Source organism: Electrona antarctica (assembly GCF_951216825.1).
Source record: "Electrona antarctica genome assembly, chromosome: 2".
NCBI classification, from domain to species: Eukaryota; Metazoa; Chordata; class Actinopteri; order Myctophiformes; family Myctophidae; genus Electrona; species Electrona antarctica.
In genome coordinates, this window is record NC_136807.1 from 7,859,876 (window position 1) to 7,882,834 (window position 22,959).

The window sequence follows — 22,959 nt, forward strand, 5'->3', positions numbered from 1 at the left end:
AAACATATTACAGACGTAAAAACCCCAAGAAAGTGTTTCTTGTCTCCAAAACATCATTAAAATAAGATCTGGTTGCTAAAGGGGTGAAGTGGCCCTTTAAGTCTAATAGTTAAGTGTGTCAACTAGTGACCAAATCATTCACCGCCTCATACAAAAGCAATAATAAGAACTGGTACAACTAACCACTCACAGTGATAGGATCAATACTTAGTACACTACTTGTTCCCTATTTCCATTGTCGTTATTGCTTTGTAACCATTTAAGCCATATATACTTTGTGAAAATGGCTGATCTACAAGCTCATAGATCTGCCATTTTAAACAATTTGATCATTTTCTCCTGTATTGACATGCCTGAAATGTAGGCGCAAGGTTGAAAGTGGTTGAAAGATAGATGCTCATTGCACATTGAACATTGATTCATTGATTCTAAAAATGCCATCTAAAGAAAATCTGTAGTTCTCACACTTTCAAGATAAGATTTTTTCCCCCCAAAACAGCAGCTATACAAGCTCACAGCGTGGCACGAGGTGACGCGTTCAAGCTTGTACGTCTGCTATTTTTGAATAGCCAACGCAACGATCTATAAAATGACACAGAAAAGTAAAGTAAGTGCAGGCCCAGGAGGTTCACTGATGAGATGGTTGGTCTAACGCGTTGTTTTTCTGCCAAACGACACAATTTGTTTTACTACTTTGTCCTGCATGCTGTGTGAGTTGTTCTCACGCCAGTCCCACAGAGCTAGCCAGGTCGCTAATGCTAAGCCCCTCGCGGCCTGTTGATGGTCACCCATATGGTGCTGCGGGGGCACAGATGGCCTCTGGAATGAGCCAGGGTGAACACACGTGGGACCAATCTGGCCGTGTGTGTGTGTGCGTGTGTGTGTGTGTGTGTGTGTGTGTGTGTGTGTGTGTGTGTGCGTGTGCGTGTGCGTGTGTGTGTGCGTGTGCGCGTGCGTGTGCATGCGTGCGTGTGCATGTGGGTGTTGTGTGTACAGGAAGAACTTTACTGTTTACAAATCTGCTGCTGGCTTCTCAGCTTAACCTGCTTACTGCAGAGAGAACCAATTGGGGACCTGACCCGTAGCCCCAGTTAGAGAAATGGCACACATTGTGTCAGAGTACTCCTGTAACTGCTGCCGTTATTGGTTACATCAAAATGTACTGTATTTTATGCAGACAAATTGCTGATTTATTTTGCCGACAAGGCCGACAATTCGGTTATTTTGAAATGCTCTCTCTTGCCTCTTCTGTCATTATATATGCAGTAGAATAATGTTCCTCAGCCAATGGGCTACTGGAGAAGAATGTTCCTCAGCCAATGGGCTGCTGGAGATGAGCTTCCAGTGAAACAGCGATGACAATAACACTCACTGCCCTCCTCCTTTTCTGCTCAGAAAGCGGAAAACTGAGGAAATGGCCATTTATTACAAAACACCTCGTTTACATGCACCTCCGAGGGCCGCCTAGTCAAGTGAAGTGTATTAACCACAGAAGCGTCCCCTGGAGAGATTTAGTCCCCTGTGGAGCACTGGCTTTTGGGCCGAGCGGAGGAGAGGAGAGGTGTGGTGTGGTGCATGCACATTGGAGCATGGCAGAGGGATAGTCTTTATTCCAGTCGGTTAAGTGTGCTAGCCGGAGGTATTACCGTGGCTCCGGCGCAGCTCAATAAGGCTAACTCACAAAAGAGTCTTGCTCAATGATTTATCACAGCTGAGACTTGCAGAGATGGAGGGAAGGGTTGGTAGGACCGAAATAACAGCTCCTCTAACTGATAAATTAATCCATATTAGCTGCTGAGTCGAAGCACGGTGTGCTAGCATACCAAGGGCTTAACCCATGTTGGGCGGGAACCCCTTTTGGTGTTTTAAACATACATCATGTTATGCTTTAGCTATTGAAAAATAGCAGATCTACAAGCCCATAGCGCGCCACCGAGTGGCGCGCTACGAACTTGTAGGTCTGCTATTTTTTTTAAATCGTGAAAATGTGCCTCAAATCTTTGAATATATATATTCTTTCAGAGTTTCAGTTTTTAACTCAAATCTTTAATTGCTTCCAGGGGGTCACTGGAACAACATGTTTTCAGATGGGGGTCGGCGGCCAATTACATATAATTTTTGGTGTCTTTGACACGAAATATTGAGAACCACTGATATAGAAACATGAGGTTTTTCAGAAAAAATGTCATTTTAAAAATACATTTTTTTAAATTTCGACGTCAGGCCTAAATGGGTTAAGAGCCTCTCTTACATAATGCATGGGAACGAATAAGGCTAGATTGATGTTTTCTGTCCAATAAAGAAAGCCGTCTCTCTCCAGCTGTGCTTCCTTCATTTTATGTGAGCCGTGGGTACCGTGAATGGACAGCCTAGATATATTTGCTTCTCAGCTAAAGTGCATCTGACAAAATGGGGCAATTTATGGGCCCTTTTGAGTCAGATTGGCACGTCATTACTCTTCATGATATTGTAGTAAAGGAGTAGTTAATCCCCCAAAAACGATTTACTTTTCATCAATTAAACACACCATATGAAGCCTTAAAATGACACAGGCGCTTTCCCGGTTTTCATGGGTTAATCGCCAGTATTTGACTGGCAAACGGACTTGGATGGTAGCTACGCGCCACACACAGCTCTGCCTGTTTATAATAAACTTCTAGATCAGTAAAAAAACAAAACAACAGAAAACAAGAAATGAGTCAATGACACATATAATAGTCATATAAAAGTCATATAATACCATTTTATGGCAAGTTAAAACCCTTGAAAAGTACCGTCATGCCTTTCACGGTCTATAACTCAGTAGTGGATATATCCCATTCTGGACGGGAACCCGTTTTGGTGTTTTAACTATAAGCATTATTTAGCTATTGAAAAATAGCAGATCTACAAGCTCATAGCGCGCCACCGAGTGGCGCGCTACGAGCTTGTAGGTCTGCTATTTTTGAAAAATCGTGAAAATGTGGCACAAATCTTTGAATATATATTATTTCAGAAGACTTTTTATTTATTTCGGCCTAAATAGGATATTCATGCACGACTAGTCTCTTGTGCACTTTTAAATAACAGATTCAACTTATTTGAACCCTGTTGCAAAAGAATAGAGAATTCTCTTGAAAAGGCGAATTCATTCTTATTCTTATAATCTATTCATTTGTATGTAATATAATCCTGACCTGAGTGCCGACCATTGCGGCTGCAGCACAGTCAATAATGAGCTAATACTGTAATGTTGTCAGATGGGGGAGGGCTGGTCTCTGTGCTGTTTGGGCACATTTCACATCCACTGTTTGTTGTTTCATCATTACGGGAGACCAGACCTGTCACTGTGACTGTTCATGATGTCCCATAATGATCCACTCATTTTAATAATTTACCCCATTTTGACCTGAGATCAGATTCTAAAAATGTCTTCTACATCCTGACAGTTTTCTGAAAAGCTATGTTTTTTTGTGGCTTTCGCCTTTATTTTATATATATTTTTTATGGAGGGACAGACAGTAGGCTGACAGGAAATGGGGAGAGAGATGGGGGGGAAGACATGCAGTAAAGGCCGTCGGGATCGGGAGTCGAACCCGCGGCACACTGCCAGACTGGGTTACCAGCCAAGGTGCCTGGACCACTGATCCATGGCCCAGGCCAAAAGCTATGTTTCTATGTCAGTCGTTCTTCGATTTTTCAAAAATAGCAGACCTACAAGCTCGTAGCGCGCCACTCGGTGGCGCGCTATGAGCTTGTAGATCTGCTATTTTTCAATAGCTAAAGCATAACATAATGCTAACACCAAAATGGGTTCCCGCCCAAAATGGCTTAACTGAATCGAAATGTCATTGGTATACAAATAATACAGAAGAGGTGACTGTGGGTGCTGGGGACGTGTTCTCTCCTGGATCCGTTTTCTTCCTAATAAAAATGGCAAAAATCAAGTGCCCATGAATCACGTTCATCAGCACCCATACCCTGGGTGGGGTTGGCAAAAGGGCCTTTCTGTGTGGAGTTTGCATGTTCTCCCCATGTCCCCATAGGGTATGTACTGTACCCTCACAATGACATGCAGTAGTCCTGATATCTATACTCCTCCTCCTGGCCAGCTGGTGGAGGGGAAAGGAACTGGTTGGAATAACGTGCTGCTTCCACGCGCTACGTCCAACCGGGGAAACTCTCCCCCCTGTCAGGTGAAAAGAAGCGGCTTGGACTGCCCATGCATAGATGCATGCGTCTATGCCTCCGTTGCTCTCTCGCGCCCAGGATTACATCAGATAATTGACACTAGGTGAAAAATAATGGATTGCAAAAATCGGGTGATAAAAAATGTAGAGGTGATAAAAAAGAAGAGGTGACAGAATGCAACCTTGGATAACTCCAATGCTAAAATCATTGACTTTGATAACTTGTTGTGACTTTAGTTACAAATAGACCTGTTAACTCGTCATGCAGCCTTGCTGGAATATGATTATTAAAAGCAGAACTAAACAGGACACATGCGTAGGTAGAGCACTGAGCACTAAGGTACTGCGGCATGGAGTGAATGCAGAGGTATAAAATCATTATTTTTTAGTATTGCTACTATTCTTCTTTATTACTGTTATATAATGGTGGTTTTACTTTCGCTGCGTCTGTGTTGAGAAACCTAAAACCATTTTTCATTTTCTTATTTTCCTGTACAATAAACAATAAACAATAATAAACATCTTGAATAATACTGCATCCTCTACAGGCCTGTGTTCCATGTTAGCAAGCGTGAAACGGCTCAAGTATTGAGCACTGCACAGATAGATGGTTACTAGTTTCTCAAACACCTTCATAATAACAACAGTCAACGTCAATCTTAGACATACAACATTTATGTGTACTGTAACAATTAGCGCAGATTTATAACAAGCTGTTACTTTACATATTGAGAGACTGCCGTTAAAATATCAGTAAAAAGAAACCCTGATGAGTTCATCGGCAGACCACTTGATAATAGCTGCAGATACAAGGTCAGGACCACTGCTTTCCAAGAATGGTGGCTCCAAGGACACTGTCTGAAGGAGCTTGACATAATAGCCATAGGTGTATCATCAAATCAAAGTAGAATTGATTTGGTTTGTTAGGGAGATCGGTGTTGCACTCCTGTCCCCAGTTTCGTCACTGTAACGCAATATGCACTGAGAGTAGGGCAACACGCCGAGGGGTGAAACAAAATGTACCAAAAAGTGCCAAGCCGACCATCATAGTAAAAATCACACCCGTGTGAACTGAGTGGTGCAAGGTCTTATATAGTCTGATCAGCTATGTCAGTGACGTCACACACTAACTATAGCAACCATGCTCACGGACACGTGTACACGTGCACGGACACGTACACAGGTACACAAACATACAGACAAAGCTGGTTGTTCAAAAATGTTATCTGCCACGTAATAACGCACGCCCATGTGTGCGTCCTCGCAAACAGCGAAAATAGCCGATCTGCGTGAGGAATAGCAGCGCTCTCGTTGGGAGGGGGGCAGTACAAATATCCTACGAGTAGGGCAACCAAATAATGGTCAGTGACGTCCCTGCCTGTCCCCCTCTCTCTCCGATCTAAATGAAGCTAAATACAATTCCATAGCTACAATTCTTCCCATAAGTATTGCACGGTTACCCCTCCCCTTACCCTGAGTGGAGTTACTGTGTAGGCAAAATGTAGACTAGAATAGATAAAACCCCAGCTAACTTTCACGGAAAATAGATGATCTACAAGCTTAAATATTGAGATATTGAATATAGAGTGAAAACAGAAAATACACTATTATTGAGCCACGAGGGATCTCACTCTATAATGTATGGGGTTTAAGTGGGTATGGGTCCAGTATTTCTTCCCAATGAAGTTTACAACTGAATAAGGTGATGCTGTTGGTAATGGATCTACTGTAGCACTTCAGGGAAGCTAATGTCAATTGATCTTAACACTTAGGCCGCTAGCATTTATTGAAAAATTAGATTGAAAGAAATGGATAGAATGGATTCTTATGGCGACGACGATCTAAGATGGGCGATCCAGTGCTGTGCTAACAACACAGCTAGCTAACCGGCTAACGTGAGTAGCATTTTGGCTCAAGCAATCGAACGCGCTATAAAAGCTCAATTGCCGAAGGCCGTCGGCAATGGCGTTAAGCATCAGTATCAAAATTAGGCTTCAATTGACTTTAATCGTCGGCAATGACGCGCTAAGTGTTAACAGGCATCCACTTCCCTGATTGGCTAAGACAACCCATCGGCTTCACGGATTGGCCAAGCTTGGTCTGATGTAGTTGCCGCTTCCCTGATATAAGTGGTAGTGTGCAATAACAGTCTTTGCAGAGAAAGAGTTGACCAATATATTTAATCCAGTGCTGTTACTGTGTGAAATGTTACACTGGACCGCACATCTGAAAGAGACTCCTTGTCTTTGTAAATATAATCATGGATATACATATATTCCTACTGTGTCAGTGAGAGTGGGACACAACATTTACTCCTTTGAGGGTAAACCTGGGAATGATGCTGATCAAATGAATGTCCACGTCCTCAACACACTGTCTTTACGCTGCATGACTTTACCTCCAGTGACAAGTGACAGAGAATGTCCTCTTGAGGTTCCCTCCAGGCGCTACAAGCACACAGCTGTGCTGATAGGCGATATCATCTACGTCTGGGGAGGGCGCTCGGGCGCAGCAATGAAGGTCTACGATGAGCTTTATGCATTTGATGTTGACACTCACCGATGGTTCAAGCCCAAGGTTTCTGGGACAGTTCCACAGGGAAGGCATGGCCACTCGGCCTGTGTTCTGGGGAAGGCCATGTACATCTGTGGAGGTAAGATGAACTGGGAGAAGTCTACTAATGAAATGTACAAGTTTGACACCACCACAATGGTCTGGTCTTGTATTGACATCGACACCATAGGCGCTCCATCACAGTCTTTATGGGATGCTCAAACCTTAATCATCGGGACAAAGATGTTTGTAATTACAAAAACAGTGCACCAAACAACCCTAACAGACGTACACATCAGAGTGTTTGAAATGGAGACCAACTGCTGGCTCAGCACACGTGCACTGCTTCCTCATCTAAAACACTGGTGTATTTCACTCTTTGCTTATAATGGAGAGCTCTACATAGTTAGTGGCCAGTACTCTTACCAGACCTTCATTGATCTGTGGAAATTCAATCCCGAGACCTTCTCCTGCAAGAAGGTTGAGCCCAAGGGGAAAGGACCATCTCAGATATGGTGGAAAGGCTGTTGCATGGTGGGGGATCGTGTCATTCTCTTTGGAGGATATAAACAACCTGAACTGTACATCTTAGACTTAAATCCTAGTCTAAAAACGTTATGCAAGCTAGCAGTTATTGAGTACGGTCTGGAGCAGTTAGGACTCACACACAACATCAGGTGGGAACTGTCAACCATGACGACCAATAACAGAAAGTGAAAATAATTGTACAAGGAAACGAGTCCACTAATCAAGATGGAGCTTCCATGTGGACCTCAGACTTCACTCTCATTTTAGTTTTTAGTTTTTTTTTTTCCTTTACTCTTTTCCCTTTCTTTCCAATAAGGGCCTTTCTTGGCCCCACCCCTCTCCAATTGTTTATATTGTGTTTAGTTTCCAAGATGGCCGCAGCACCAGGAGGGGGTGGGGTGGAGGTGAGCGGGTGGGGTCGACATATGCCCTTACTGCCTTACTGGGCTGCATTAACACATTCAAGACACCTGTCTTGTGTCTGCCTTGTATCTGTCTTTTGTCTGTGTTCCAATGCATTTCCAATGGAAGCCCATATGGTTTGACCAAACATTTTGTTTGATGGGGGGGGGGGGGGGGGGCAGAACACATCCATCAAAGCTGTGTTCAGACACAAGTCAGGTGTCAGACACAAGGCAAGTGTCTTGAATGCAGCTCAGTAAGGGCATATGTCGACCCCGCCTGCTCACGTCCGCCCCACCCCCTCCTGGTGCTGCGGCCATCTTGGAAACTAAACGCAATATAAACAGTGGGAGAGAGGTGGGGCCGAGAAAGGCCCTTATTGTGCGACCGGAAAGCTGGGCATAGGAGGCGCTAGCGCCCCTCAAACTAAAAATAAAAATAAAATGTCTCACTCACTGTACATGTTACTACGGGATGGGCTTGACCTCAGTTCAGCAGAGCCACCACCTTTTAAATTGCCTGTCATGGTAAAGGTTGCTTAAATGTATTTCAGGATTTAATCGCCAGAATGATCGATTTGAGTTAAATTCAACCGTGTTGAGGTGGCCTTAAATACATTTCTTATCTGCTCCCAGTGGAGCCCCTGCTCTTTCGGCAGACCCTGGTTACTGATGACTCTGGAGACATGTGACAATCACTGACTATAAATTGCTCTAAAATGGGACATCCCGATGGCTCAGCCAGTATTACAGTATGTCAAAGGCAGGCAGACGTTATCATGATGTAATTCCGACGGCGCATTAGTCCGACAACGTGGCTTTGCGTGCGGTTAGGGTTAGAGTTAGGGTTAGAGTTAGGGTTAGGGTTAGAGTTAGGGTTAGAGTTAGGGTTAGGGACAGGGTTCGTAATGGGGGGAGTCAAGGCTCATACATAGTCTGGATTTTCAGTGGTTAGGTGACCACCGAACTACAACATGACGTCACGAGCCGCGGTGAAGAGCAAACCACCGCTCCATCCCTTCTCTCTGTTTTTACTCACCACCGCTCAACGTTATTTCAGCTCCAGTGGTCAGCTCACCACCAGAGCGGTGGTCACCTCACCACCAAAAATCCAGACTATGAATAGGCCTTTAGACCAACATCTGAATAATGACGCTGACCCGTTCCGTGGTTGACTCATGATCTCTCTCTCTCTCTCTCTCTCTCTCTCTCTCTCTCTCTCTCTCTCTCTCTCTCTCTCTCTCTCTCTCTCTGGTTCTTCTGAAGAGACAAAAACGATCTGCCTTCAAATAAAATAACATAAAAACATTGATGACCTCATTATTGATGACAACAGTCTTGCTCAATCATGGCGGGACCATGCATCTGAGTTTATGAATTTACAAAATGGAAAAGGTAACCACAAACTTATCCACAATAATGCAAAAAATATATACTGCAATTTACGTCCTTGGCGTACTAACATGATGCAGAACACATTTGGCCCAGTTATTTGCGACACCCAGACAGACAAATTCTAGAGGGCTCCCATAGCATCCATCCATCCATCCATCTTCAACCGCTTATCCGTAGTCGGGTCACGGGGCAACAGCTCCACCAGAGAGCTCCAGACATTCCTCTCCAGAGCAACATTAGTAACTTCCTCCTGGGGGATCCCGAGGCGTTCCAAGGCCAGTGAGTCGATGTAATCCCTCCATCTGCGCCTTGGTCTGCCCCGAGGTCTCCTCCCAGTGGGACGTGCATCGAGGACCTCCCTAGGGTCTCTACTCCGAGTCTCTCTCGTGTGACTGAACTTCTCACCCTATCTCTAAGGGAGATGCCAGCCACCCGTCGGAGAAAACTAATTTCGGCCGCTTGTATTCGTGACCTTATTCTTTCGGTCATGACCCACACTTCATGACCATATAGGTGAGAGTAGGAACGAAGATTGCTATGGGAGCCAGAAGGCTCCCATAGCATAACACTTGATATGTATATTTGTATTTGATATGGGGTATGGCTGCTTTATTTGTCGACTGTCATTGCCAAGTTCAATCCCAAATTGGGGAAACGTCCCCAGGTGTGCTCACTCAGTGATGATGTTTATCTGCCCACTTCTCTGCCTTTATATACCTGTCTTATGCACCGCTATTCAGTATACCTGACGAAGGCCACAGAGGCTGAAACGTTGTGTGGTTCTTTTTTACCGCTTTCGTAGGCTATTAAATTATTTTTTGGGAGCATTCAAAATGGTGTGCAGACGTCCTCCTTCTCCCATAGCACCCACACACTGCGTGTGTTGTGTTTACAGGAGGCGGACACAGACGACCAGCAGGGAACGCTGGACTTTGAGGAGTTCTGCTCCTTCTACAAGATGATGTCCACCAGGAGAGACCTGTACCTTCTCATGCTCACCTACAGCAACCACAAGGACCACATGGACACGGACGACCTGGCCCGCTTCCTGGAGACAGAGCAGAAGGTATTCACACGGCACGCACGCACGCACGCACGCACGCACACGGGTACACAAATAACTCCTGGCACTCACCTGAATAATTAGCCTGGTTTATACTTGGAGCAGTGAATCAGAGCTACATGAAGATCAAGAGAGATTTATTTGTCACGCAATCGTACAGATAAAAGAAGCCAAATGTTGGTGTGCCATGTTCCACAAGACTACAAGATCATAATAATAGATTAGTCTGTACAAATAAACAATAAAAAAGGGTTCAAAAACCTGTACACCTTAAATGAATGTCTTTGACAAAATAATTCTGATCTACAGAAGTTCACAGCTTTTAGATCTGCAATGTTTTTGGTCAAATATGTTTTATTAAGAACAGATTATAAAATGTTATACAATTTTATGTAAAAAAAAAAGAAGATCAAATGAGACAGACAAAAGGAAAAGAAAGCCCTCAATCCCTCGCACTCATAATGTTCAGTGATATTACGTAAAAATAAAGTAGTAAGATGAAATGCTGCCATGGAAAACAAAAACAACACTTCAAAAGATGATAGACAGTCGACCACACCAATGGTGACCTGGCTTGTCCGCTAAGTACTTCAGGAAACGAACGAGGGGCAGCATTGTCCCTCTTTAATTTTAGGAGTACCCTATTCTCTTAACCCATTCTGGGCGGGAACCCCTTTTGGTGTTAGCATTATGCTATGCTTTAGCTATTGGAAAAATAGCAGATCTACAAGCTCATAGCGCGCCACTGAGTGGCGCGCTACGAGCTTGTAGGTCTGCTATTTTTGAAAAATCGAAGAACGACTGACTTAGAAACATAGCTTTTTCAGAAAACTGTCAGGATGTAGAAGACATTTTTAGAATCTGATCTCAGGTGTACACTTAGTCAAGTGTACACTTAGTCATTTCATTGAGCCAATGTTTGTATGCAAGAGCCTCCTCCTTTTTCCAATGTCTCTCTTTATTTTATTTTATTTAATTTTTTTTGCTGTAATCAGACCATAACGAGAGAAGTTGTCGATGTGCTCTCTTCTCCGCAACATAGAGATTAGGGGTGTGCATCTCTCCCTTACAAGACGATTCGATACGTATCGATACGCATGGGCTACGATGCGATTCGGGGACGATACATTTTATATACAGAACGATTCGATTCGATTCATTCCAAATCGATACGATTTCGATTTTGTGGAACTTCATGGAATTTGATGCGATTCGATACGATACGTTGCGATCTGACACATTTAACCTTCTATAGATTTTTTATTTGAAGCTAGATCTATAAAGAATAGGGTTGGGACTTCATTAAAAAACATCTAATTAATTGGAGGCTTTGTGATTGATTAATTAATCTCAATTAATCACATTTTAATCGCATATCAATAGGCCTATTTGACCTGAGCAGTGAGCTTTTTTTTCAAATGGATTTGGATATGAGTGAATCAATGAATAGTGACTACATAAGCATAGGCAATAAAACAAGTAGTAATAATAATAGTGATAATAATATTATTTATATAATGCTTAGACACTTTTCAATGAGAACATGAGAAAACAAATAAAACCAACTTTATTAGAGAAAAACTAAGACTATGGAATACAATAAATGAAAGCTATAGCAATATTCCAGAGGTGGGTTTGAATTTATAGGTGGTGGCATGTCTCTGAGTTTTGGAAGTGCATAGTTTGACAGGTCTGACTGCCTGCTGTGGACAGTGAAACCCTGACCATTAAACACGGGCAGACGCAACGATGTTCCCATTCGTCTTTGTGTCTGCCCGTGTAAACGCAGCAGCGAGTGTGAGGGGTTGGGAACGGATGGAAAGTACATAGTGTATAAGGAGGACTCCTTCTGACTATATGGACGTTAAACTAACGTTAGCTCCCATGCTAGCTACTAGCTAGTAGCTTCCCTCGTCAGACAACAGAACACCACCACAGATCGGGTGGAAGCTGTTGATATCACTGCTTGTGCCCGTGGATGGGAAATAAGATTTAAAAGGCTATGGAAGCGTGGATGAAAGCACAGATGTGTGCAATAAAGTTGTGTCGGATCTGCCTGTGCACCCCGTCCGCTGCTCGTGTGTTGTGACTGTTGCTGGCTACTGATGCAAAGTTAAAGAGCGTCATAAGCATGCGCCCTTCCTGCGCTGGAAGTAGCAGATCTACAAGTTATCTACCCGTCGCAATGCACAGTGCTTTGGGCTTGTACATCTGTGTTTTTCCCGCAGTTAGTTGAATTATATCGATTCACAACTTTAGGATCGAACCAACGTCCGATCCAGACGCTATTTTGACCGATCCAGACACACGTGCATCGATGTAGTCGTATCGTTGATGTTAAAATCGATTATCGATTCATATCGATATTTTTTGACACCACTAATAGAGATGCATTCTGACAGTCTCAGAATAATTAGTACAGGATTGGGGTAAATATGAATACTCAAAATATCAGAAAATGTCTCAACAATGTTCTTAATTTAGATCTGGTATTTTTTTACAAAATGTTCGCCCCAGAATCAGGATATACTAGGGTTCATGTGGTCCTAACCTCTCTTAGCTACATTATTGGGAATGTGGAATGGAATGGGTGCTATAAAATAAGATATTTTTTATTTAGATGGACCAAATAAACCTGTTAAAACCTGTTAACAGTTTAAGGGCCCCAGACAGAGATCACTGTCAAGTTCAAGTTCACGGTCAGTTGCCCAGGACGGAGATTGATAAATGGGACGGAGATTAATGATATCAAAACCGATCGCATCGCTCCACAGCCTAGGAAAATCTTAAAACGTTCATAACTCGCGATCTAAAAAGGATCCTGTGTTAGACGGTGCTCCGCGGTCCAGTCGCTAGTCGCGATAGATTTATTCTTACCTCCCGTTGTTGTCGATCGACTCTAGAGTGGTGTGGCTATTGTTAGCTGCTACACAGACATTCACAACAACTTCCGGTCCCCCGGTAAAAGTGGTCCGGGCGCTATAAATGATGGGCACATTTTATTAATGGATTAAATAGGTCCGGGCCCTCAAGGTGTTAACGATTCAGAATCTGTATTTAAGTCATTTCTGACAAAAAACTAAATTGGCAAACATATGTATGCTCTGCTGCATGCGCTCGATAATCCGGTGTTTACTATACCGGGGCCGCATGTTGGTTTTTACGCAAACGTCAATCAGGATTGATTGTGGCTGTTATTGACACCAGTACTGTACCTGTACTGTACATTGATCTGCACTGCAGACCTTCACCTCATCTCAGTGCTCTGAGGCAGAAGGCCTGCAGACCTTCACCTCATCTCAGTGCTCTGAGGCAGAAGGCCTGCAGACCTTCACCTCATCTCAGTGCTCTGAGGCAGAAGGCCTGCAGACCTTCACCTCATCTCAGTGCTCTGAGGCAGAAGGCCTGCAGACCTTCACCTCATCTCAGTGCTCTGAGGCAGAAGGCCTGCAGACCTTCACCTCATCTCAGTGCTCTGAGGCAGAAGGCCTGCAGACCTTCACCTCATCTCAGTGCTCTGAGGCAGAAGGCCTGCAGACCTTCACCTCATCTCAGTGCTCTGAGGCAGAAGGCCTGCAGACCTTCACCTCATCTCAGTGCTCCGAGGCAGAAGGCCTGCAGACCTTCACCTCATCTCAGTGCTCTGAGGCAGAAGGCCTGCAGACCTTCACCTCATCTCAGTGCTCTGAGGCAGAAGGCCTGCAGACCTTCACCTCATCTCAGTGCTCTGAGGCAGAAGGCCTGCAGACCTTCACCTCATCTCAGTGCTCTGAGGCAGAAGGCCTGCAGACCTTCACCTCATCTCAGTGCTCTGAGGCAGAAGGCCGCCATGGATCGATTCGATGTGATGCAACTTTCATCTGAGAATTTGTACGACTGACCAAAATCGAAAATCAAACTGTGGCTTGTGACTGTTCTTGGCAATGAAAAAAATGAGAAGAATAAAGGGATCATTAACCCATTTTGACCTGAGATCAGATTCTATAAATGTCTTCTACATCCTGATAGTTTTCTGAAAAAGCTATGTTTCTATGTCAGTCGTTCTTCGATTTTTCAAAAATAGCAGACCTACAAGCATAACGTAATGCTAACACCAAAAGGGGTTCCCGCCCAAAATGGGTTAAATAAATGGAAATTGCACAAAAATAGGCACGTTATATTATTCCTTCATAATGTTTATTGACTCAGCTGGCTTACAATGAATCAATATGACATCATCATAGCCATGCATCTGATGTGATTAGAGCTGTGGTTTCTTCTGCAGCAGCACACCTCATGAAGGTGTGTGTGTGTGTGTGTGTGTGTGTGTGTGTGTGTGTGTGTGTGTGTGTGTGTGCGTGCGTGCGTGCGTGCGTGCGTGCGTGCGTGCGTGCGTGCGTGCGTGCGTGCGTGCGTGCGTGCGTGCGTGCGTGCGGCTGGCTGGCTCAGGGTTAGAGTGCCTGGATGGTAACCGTAAGGTTGCCAGTTCGAACCCGGGCTCCCCCAGAGTTACTGTCGAAGTGTCCTTGAACCCTTAATTGCTCCCGATGCGCTAGTTGGTGCCTTGCATGGTTTCCGCTGCCATCGGTGTATGAATGTGTGTGTGAATGGGTGAATGTAATGTACAATCTCTGTAAAGCGCCTTGGATAAAGGCGCTATATAAATGCACCATTTACCGTGTGCGTGTGTGTGCATATGTGTTTGTGTGTGTGTGTGTGTGTGTGCACATGTGTTTGTGTCCGTCCAACAGCCGTCGGTGTAAACAATAAATCAGTGGCCATTTAGCATCGAATTGATTTTGAAATATGAAAATCGATATTAGAAGACTGCCACGAATAATCTCATCCCTACTTTAATCAAAAAAAATGTCCATTTAAAAACAAACTGAAATGGTCTCTACGCAACGATTGATTATTTGGCTATGGTTGGTTGCACTCGTATCAGGTCTCGGCATCACACTAACACTGGATTTAGTACCCATGGATTCAGAATTCTTGTGGCACATTCAAGGCGCCAGAGTCTTGCTCAAGGACACTTCGACACCAATTAGGTTTTCATTTATTTTTTTCAATAATGTTTTTGGAAAAGAACCTAGTAGGAGGCCGAAGGAGGCTAAAATACCAAAAAGATTTTTTCACGTATTAGAAGGACAATATCGGGGGCACGGTGGCACAGTTGGTAGTGCTGTCGCCTCACAGCTAGAAGGTCCTGGGTTCGCTGTGGGTGCTGGCGGCGTGTTTCCTCCTCCGCGTCATCAGTGCCCATACCCGAAGGCGGGGTTGGCGAAAGGGCCTTTCTGTGTGGAGTTTGCATGTTCTCCCCGTGTCCCCTAGGGTAGGTACCCTCACAAAAAACATGCAGTAATCCTGGTCTCTAAACGACCTCCCCCTGGCCAGCCGGGGCGCCTGATGGAGGGGAAACTGGTTGGAATAACGTGTTCCTTCCACGCGCTACGTCCAACCAGGGAAACTCCCCCCTGTCAGGTGTAAAGGAGCAACTTGGACACTCAGGCATGAAGGAAGCATGAATTCAAGTCCGTTGCTCTCCCCATGTCCCCCATATATGGGGACTAGGCTGGCGGAGGGTGTGTAGAGCCCAGGATCACATTAGATAATTGACACAGGGGTGAAAAATAGGTTACAAAATCATGGGATAAAAATTATTAAAATAAGGACAATATCATTCAACAGAAAAAGGGACGGGTGTTTTTGATTAATCTATCAAAAAAATTGGAATTTGAGGTCATAATGGGTTTGTATAGGAAGGGGGCGGGGCAGCTAAAATGAATATCAAATATCTAAATACTGAATGAAGCAACTGGGGTGTTCACATAAGCCTGAGTAGAGTAGACGATACAATTACCAAAAGTTAAAGTGACCCATAAGATTAGCTATACTGTCAAGCTGGCGTTGCCGTTTTGGGCTACAGTATGATGAGGAGTATATCATTATATTCCCACGGCGGCTTTCCCACCACCAGTGGATTAAGCGGACAGGTTGGGATAAGTGGATATAGGTGGGTGGGCATATATAAGACCCTTGATCCTGGCTAACACAAGTGATCATACAGTCAGTGGAATGGCCGCTGGGTTCTGTTTTAGTTTTTCTTGTTTTCCCCCCACATTTGAGTCTTTGATCTCGGTCTTCATCAGAAGTGGAGATGTGAGGGTTCCTTCTCACACAGTCTGTCTCGCCCCCGGGTTCCCTGGCCTGCTCTGCGGAGCCGGCAGAGCAACGTGTCGAGACTGAAGCACAACACAAATGACAGAAATAGAACGCTTTGTCGCTTTGAGAGCACAGCTCTTTTGCCAACTTCTCGCTACTTGGTGTATCTATTTTGGGAATAGGTGCATTTAGGTGTTATATTTGTATGTTACCAAACATTTTCAAAAAGTGAAGACGGCAGACCTACAATCTCATAACACGTTGCATGAGTTGTCGGGCAATCGGCTTCGCAGATTGACCACACTGCTGCGTGTGACGTTTGTGCTGCTGTCATATAGTACAGACTATATATATACAGAGTATAGAGACCTGCGGATGGAGGTTTTTGTCACCCGAAACCGCGTGTACACATTCATTATCTGCCCATTATCCAACCGCATTCATTATGTCATCCTATTTATATCAACCGCACCAACCGCCAACCACAGTGCAGGGAAGCACATGGGATTATATACTACAGTCTACAGTAGTACACACTTGTACCACTATCACCACTATCATTCACCGACGTCGCGTAGTGATTGTATAAAAGATAGATTCTGTATTTTTGTGTCATGCACCAAAGGCGCCCAGCCCACATGGACTTATAGGACACACCATACAAATCATTGCGTCAGTATTGCATTGTGTACAAGAAACAGTTTATCTTTTTCATTTTTTTTTCCATTTTTTTTACACAAACAAAACATTCTGCCTTTTTTCCCACGCTTTGCATAAAAAGTCTGCTAAAGCAAAAATACCTTTCCTAAAACAAAATTCCAGTTTTTCGTAGTCCTCTAACCAGAAAAAGTTAACACAGATGGTTGTCATTTTACAAAATAATACAAACAAAAAATGAATTTCATTTTCAATTTCTTTCTAAACAAAATACATACATACATGGATGCACCTGGGACGTATCCTCAGTGATGTTGCCTAAGGTCATCGGGGTTTCGGGTCTCGCAACATCATACCCCTCACTCAGGTGACCCAGCCGGGGTGATCAAGTCCCGACTTACGTCCCAGTAGCTACCCTCGATCAGTCCCATTAGGGAAAAACCAGGGCCACACAATCCGTTCTTCCTGAACTACTCTGCCGGGACTGGGAGGTACCATTCTGGCGCGTGGAAGGACTAGGCTCTGTGGGTTGACTCCTGTCCGGGCCCCTCCTACGTCTCACCAGGTCCACTCCTGCTCTCACCAGGTCAGGCCCTGTGCGTTGCACCAGACTCCCAGCACCAGGCACTTTATTCAGGAATGGTGGATTCTCGAGCCGCAACAGTTCCGCAGGCTCCACCTTGCCCTTGGTGGTGCCGCAGGCTCCGCTTGAGGCTTGAATGGCCCTCCTAAAGGCCTCACCATGGGTTTGTTGGGCTTCTTCCTCACGGAAGACACAGGCTGGGGCGCCAACCCATACTGCTCCCGGGTGCCGTCTAATTTCCGGCTGCCACCCGTCTCTCCGGTGGTTTCAAATATATATTTAAATCTTTCAAGTATATATCTATATCCATGGACAAGCCGTCTGCTTGGTCTTCATTCATGTTCTCACATCGCAACGTCTTTTCATAAGGCATATCCAGCCGTCGTCGGCACGGTTAAGAACTTAAATCACTCTCAGTCCCTCCTATAGCTGCCTGTAGTCCACCGTGTTGTTGTTTTACACGGACCTCAGCCAATGTGTATAGGCGGCTAATTTGTGCCAGATGGAATTGTATGTAATATTAAAATACTACTAACGCACACACGCCGATATTTTGTGCATTTTAATAACTATAATAAGCCTATAGATAGATAGATGCCATTAATTTATGTCCCTCATTATTTCACCCGCGGTTTATCCAATATTAATTTCATTGACCACCCTAAACTGCGGTTAATTACCCGCGGAAACAGCGGCTACATCCGCGGGTCTCTAGTACAGACATAAACTGACGTCATAGACTGGCCTCCGAGGACTCTGATAAAAGGTAATGCATTAAGTACTACCTCTGACAGGTACTCCGTTTCTTTAACCCTTTTTGACCTGAGATCAGATTCTAAACATGTCTTCTACATCCTGACAGTTTTCTGAAAAAGCTATGTTTCTATGTCAGTCGTTCTTCGATTTAAAAAAAAATAGCAGACCTACAAGCTCATAGCGCGCCACTCGGTGGCGCGCTATGAGCTTGTAGGTCTGCTATTTTTCAATGGCTAAAGCAAAACATAATGCTAACACCTACAGTAAAGGGGTTCCCGCCCCAAAATGGGTTAAAATGAAATTAAGATAGTATATAATAGGTCTGTTCCAAAATCCAAATAGATCTATAATTGTGAGTTATCCTAATTCAGAAGTAGTTATTCATCCATCATCTGCAAATGGCCCTACAAGGTCTATACGCTATCTGTACACTCAGGTTAATCTATGTTAAAATCACCCCATAGACCTTTACAAAGCACCCCATAGACCTTTGCAGCAGCTTGGAGAATTCATCTCACTTGGCTACAGTGACTCAAAGAGAGTGAATTATTGAAAAGGTGCCAGTTGCTTTCAGATCAAGGTGGCAGACCCAACATTTAGTAGACTCACCTTTGAGGCCCTGAAGCAAAGCGGTGCTCATTGCTCAATAATCCTTGGGTAATTGTGGAATTAGTAGACTTGGCTACTAGTGCCGACAGCTTGTGGCTCCACGGGCTGAAAAGAGAGAATTTTTTATCGTTGCTGTTGGGAGGAAACCTCCTAACCTCCTTTTTTTTTGCATAAATCAGTGCGATTGAACAGCCTTTACGTCTATGTGTTAATATTCTCTTACATCACAAACAGCAGGAAACTCAGAGCACCTGTTTGAGCCATAAAACCCCACACCACAGAAAAATAAATCTACTGAATGTTAAAAGTTCCGTTTTTTGTTTTGGGTGCAATTGAGCTCAGAAAACCTAAAAAAATTAAGTTAAATTAAAACTCCACCACCTCTCCACCTCTCGTGCAAGTAATTGACAATATATGAAGTCAAACACCAACTTTGATGAGGCAGTATTGCTTCGTTTTCAAAAAATAAGGTTTTTCATTTCCTGAAAAATGAACATTTTGGAGTTAGGTGGTTTCTTCCCGACAGCAGAGACAGCATTGTGTTCTCACTGCCTCTCACTGTGAATTAGATGTTGTTGTTGTTTTGGAGTCTTTTTTTTAACCCATTTTGGGCGAGAAGTAGCCGGGAACCCCTTTTGGTGTTAGCATTATGTTATGCTTTAGCTATTGAAAAATATCAGATCTACAAGCTCATAGCGCGCCACTCGGTGGCGCGCTATGAGCTTGTAGATCTGATATTTTTGAAAAATCGAAGAACGACTGACATCGAAACATAGCTTTTTCAGAAAACTGTCAGGATGTAGAAGACATTTTTAGAATCTGATCTCAGGTCAGAATGGGTTAAAGGAAGCTACTGTAAGATGTGGCGTGATGTCTCCTCTGCAGGCATCATTAGCTACCGCATTTACCGCAGGTATACCTACTATACTGCAGTGCTTTGTGTTTCAAATATATTAGATTCCATGTGTTCTATTTCATGTCAATTAGTTCACCACGTGTACGTGTGTGTGTGTATGTGTGTGTGTGTGTGTTTGTGTGTGTGTGTGTGTGTGTGGTGTGTGGTGTGTGGTGTGTGTGTGCGTGCGCGTGCGTGTGTGCGTGCGCGTGCGTGTGTGTGCACGCGTGCGTGTGCGCGATCAGTAGTGCCTATTAAATAACCCATTTTGACCTGAGATCAGATTCTAAAAATGTCTTCTACATCCTGACAGTTTTCTGAAAAAGCTATGTTTCTATGTCAGTCGTTCTTCGATTTTTCAAAAATAGCAGACCTACAAGCTTGTAGATCTGCTATTTTTCAATAGCTAAAGCATAACATAATGCTAACACCAACAGGGGTTCCCGCCCAAAATGGGATAAATTGTGGTGTCATCTATCTGTCCATCATGTCTAATTCAGTTGTTTTTCTCTGCCAGCAGCAGGGGTTCTGCTATAGCCAGTGTGTTCAAATTTACCAGCAGAATTCTATATTTGCTGCTGGCCATAATGTAATTTACGCCACATGCATGTTTGTAGATATGGGTGTGTGCACCAGCCAACTGATTGCTTCCGTTCCCTACAAGCATAATTTATATTATTTTCGCGCAAGGGTGTCGCTTTCCCCAAAAGAACATGAAGTAAGACGGATGAAATTCTGTAAAGCGACTCCATCATAACTACGGACTAGTATGAACTGTAATCTGAGGACATTTCAGGCTCTCCACCTCGTTAAACCTTTACAGTAGGCATGTAACGATACACTCAACTCACGATATGATACGTATCACGATATGAGGTTCACGATGCGATACGTATCACGATATGAGGTTCACCATACGATACGTATCACGATATGAGGTTCACGATATGATACGTATCACGATATGAGGTTCACCATACGATACGTATCACGATATGAGGTTCACCATACGATACGTATCACGATATGAGGTTCACGATATGATACGTATCACGATATGAGGTTCACCATACGATACGTATCACGATATGAGGTTCACCATACGATACGTATCACGATATGAGGTTCACGATATGATACGTATCACGATATGAGGTTCACCATACGATACGTATCACGATATGAGGTTCACCATACGATACGCATCACGATATGAGGTTCACGATACGATTTTTCACGATATTTTCAACACAATTATTTTACAGACAATGATTTATCTTCCCCCCCCCAAGCTTTTTTCACAATTTTTATTTAACTACATTGCAAACATAATTGCCTTCCTTGATGTACAGTATTAATGAGCATCAATAACGACCACCATCAACTGGGCACAGTCACAGACACATACAGCTCCCCTCTGCAGGCCTCTACTACTGAAAGTGACTGCATGGAGTCTGTCTCATTTCTCTCCAAAAGCACGTGAATATGATGGAATATGATTACAGCTCACATTTCATATCACACACTAGCCCCCCTCTAAAATTTTATTTTTTATTTTTATTTTTAATAAATCGATACATATCGTCGGGATATAATATCGATATATCGCGATATACGATATATCGTTACATGCCTACTTTACAGTATACTGTACATGCATAATAAAGTTCAGGTTCATGTTCAGGTTCAGGTTTATTTTTGTCATATGTATAAAAAATACAGCGTATAAATACAATGAAAATAATTTTGCTCCAAGCACTCTCAGTCTTAAAGGACCACTTCACCACTTTTCAACTTCTCTTCCTATAATATTGGTCCTCACTAATGTTCATGATAAAATACCACCATTTTTTCCTACTCAGTCTGTGTCTCATAGGAAGGCTGTGGGCAGTTCAGAAACCCGTCCACCAGTGACATCATCGATGGTGAATCCAAGCTAATAGAAACAGCAGGCTTTCTTTTCCTGAAAAGTTGCAATGCAAAAGTTGAAGCCATCGTTCTCACGATAATACAAATCTAAATATATTTTAAAACAAATCTTGTTTAAAAAAAAATCTGCCTAATGATGATGTCACTGGTGGACGGGTGTCCGAACTGCCCAAAGCCCTCCTATGAGACACAGACTGAGTAGGAAAAAATGGTGGTGTTTTATCATGAACATTAGTGAGGACCAATTATATGAAGAGATGTTGAAAAGTGGTGAAGTGGTCCTTTAAGACAATATACACAAGACACAACAACTATAGTGCAAACAAACAGTAGTGCAAACATAATAAGCATTTTTGATTACGTACTTCATCGTTGCACAAAAACGCTAATCTTATTAAAAAAAGATTTACCCCAGTCGGTAGTGCTGTCGTCTCACAGATAAAAGGTCCTGGGTTCGATTCCCGCTGGAGAAGATGTGGGTTGGCAAAAGGGTGTCGTATCTTTCTCACAGGGGTCCGTGGATTATTACCTTATTTTCCTAATGTAGCACAAAATGAGTTGCGATTCCCAGGCAAAGTCCTTCTTTTATTCAAACAAGGCTATCTTCCATAGTTTAGCACATTCAGGCCAGGCCTGTCCTTCATGGTCTCCTCCGTACTCACAACTGTGTTCCTGTGTCCCATGCTTTATACATCTATAACATGCAGTGGGTGTCACCTTTATACATCTATAACATGCAGTGGGTGTCACCTTTGTCAGTTCTCTCCGAGGCCGTAAGGCTGTCGGAGGAGCCTATGCTGTATTGCTGAAATAAATCATCAAGGAACATCTCACTCTGTCTGCTGTGTCAAACCTTTCTCCGGGGCTCTCCTTATGGTTCATAACTTCATATACCAAAAGGGCCTTTCTGTGTGGAGTTTGCATGTTCTCCCCGTGTCCCCTAGGGTAGGTACCCGTACCCTCACTAAAAACATGCAGTAATCCTGGTCTCTATACTGCCTCCCCCTGGCCAGCCGGGGTGCCTGATGGAGGGGAAAAGGAACTGTTTGGAATAACGTGTTCCTTCCACGTGCTACTGTACGTCCAACCAGGGAAACTCTAGCCTGGCTAATAAGCCAGACTCAAATCACACTGTCGTGTGGTATTTGAGTCTGGAGATGCTGTGTATGGATCTTGTTTCCCGGGGGGCGGGTTCAAACATTTTCTCTTTGACGCAATTGGTCAGAGCTACTGTCAGTCAAAGGTCTCAAGCATTGAACGTCACTGTACCAAAGCCC

General features: G+C 43.7%; 1 protein-coding gene across 1 annotated transcript in view; it reads left to right on the plus strand.

The window, feature by feature from the left end:
* The window catches only part of plch2a (phospholipase C, eta 2a), a 237,626-nt gene that overhangs the window by 172,137 nt on the left and 42,530 nt on the right, over window positions 1–22,959 (plus strand). The window contains exon 7 of the mRNA XM_079523685.1: window positions 9,942–10,112. Within this exon, the coding sequence (XP_079379811.1) occupies window positions 9,942–10,112 (171 nt within the window). The remainder of the gene's footprint in view (window positions 1–9,941; window positions 10,113–22,959) is intronic.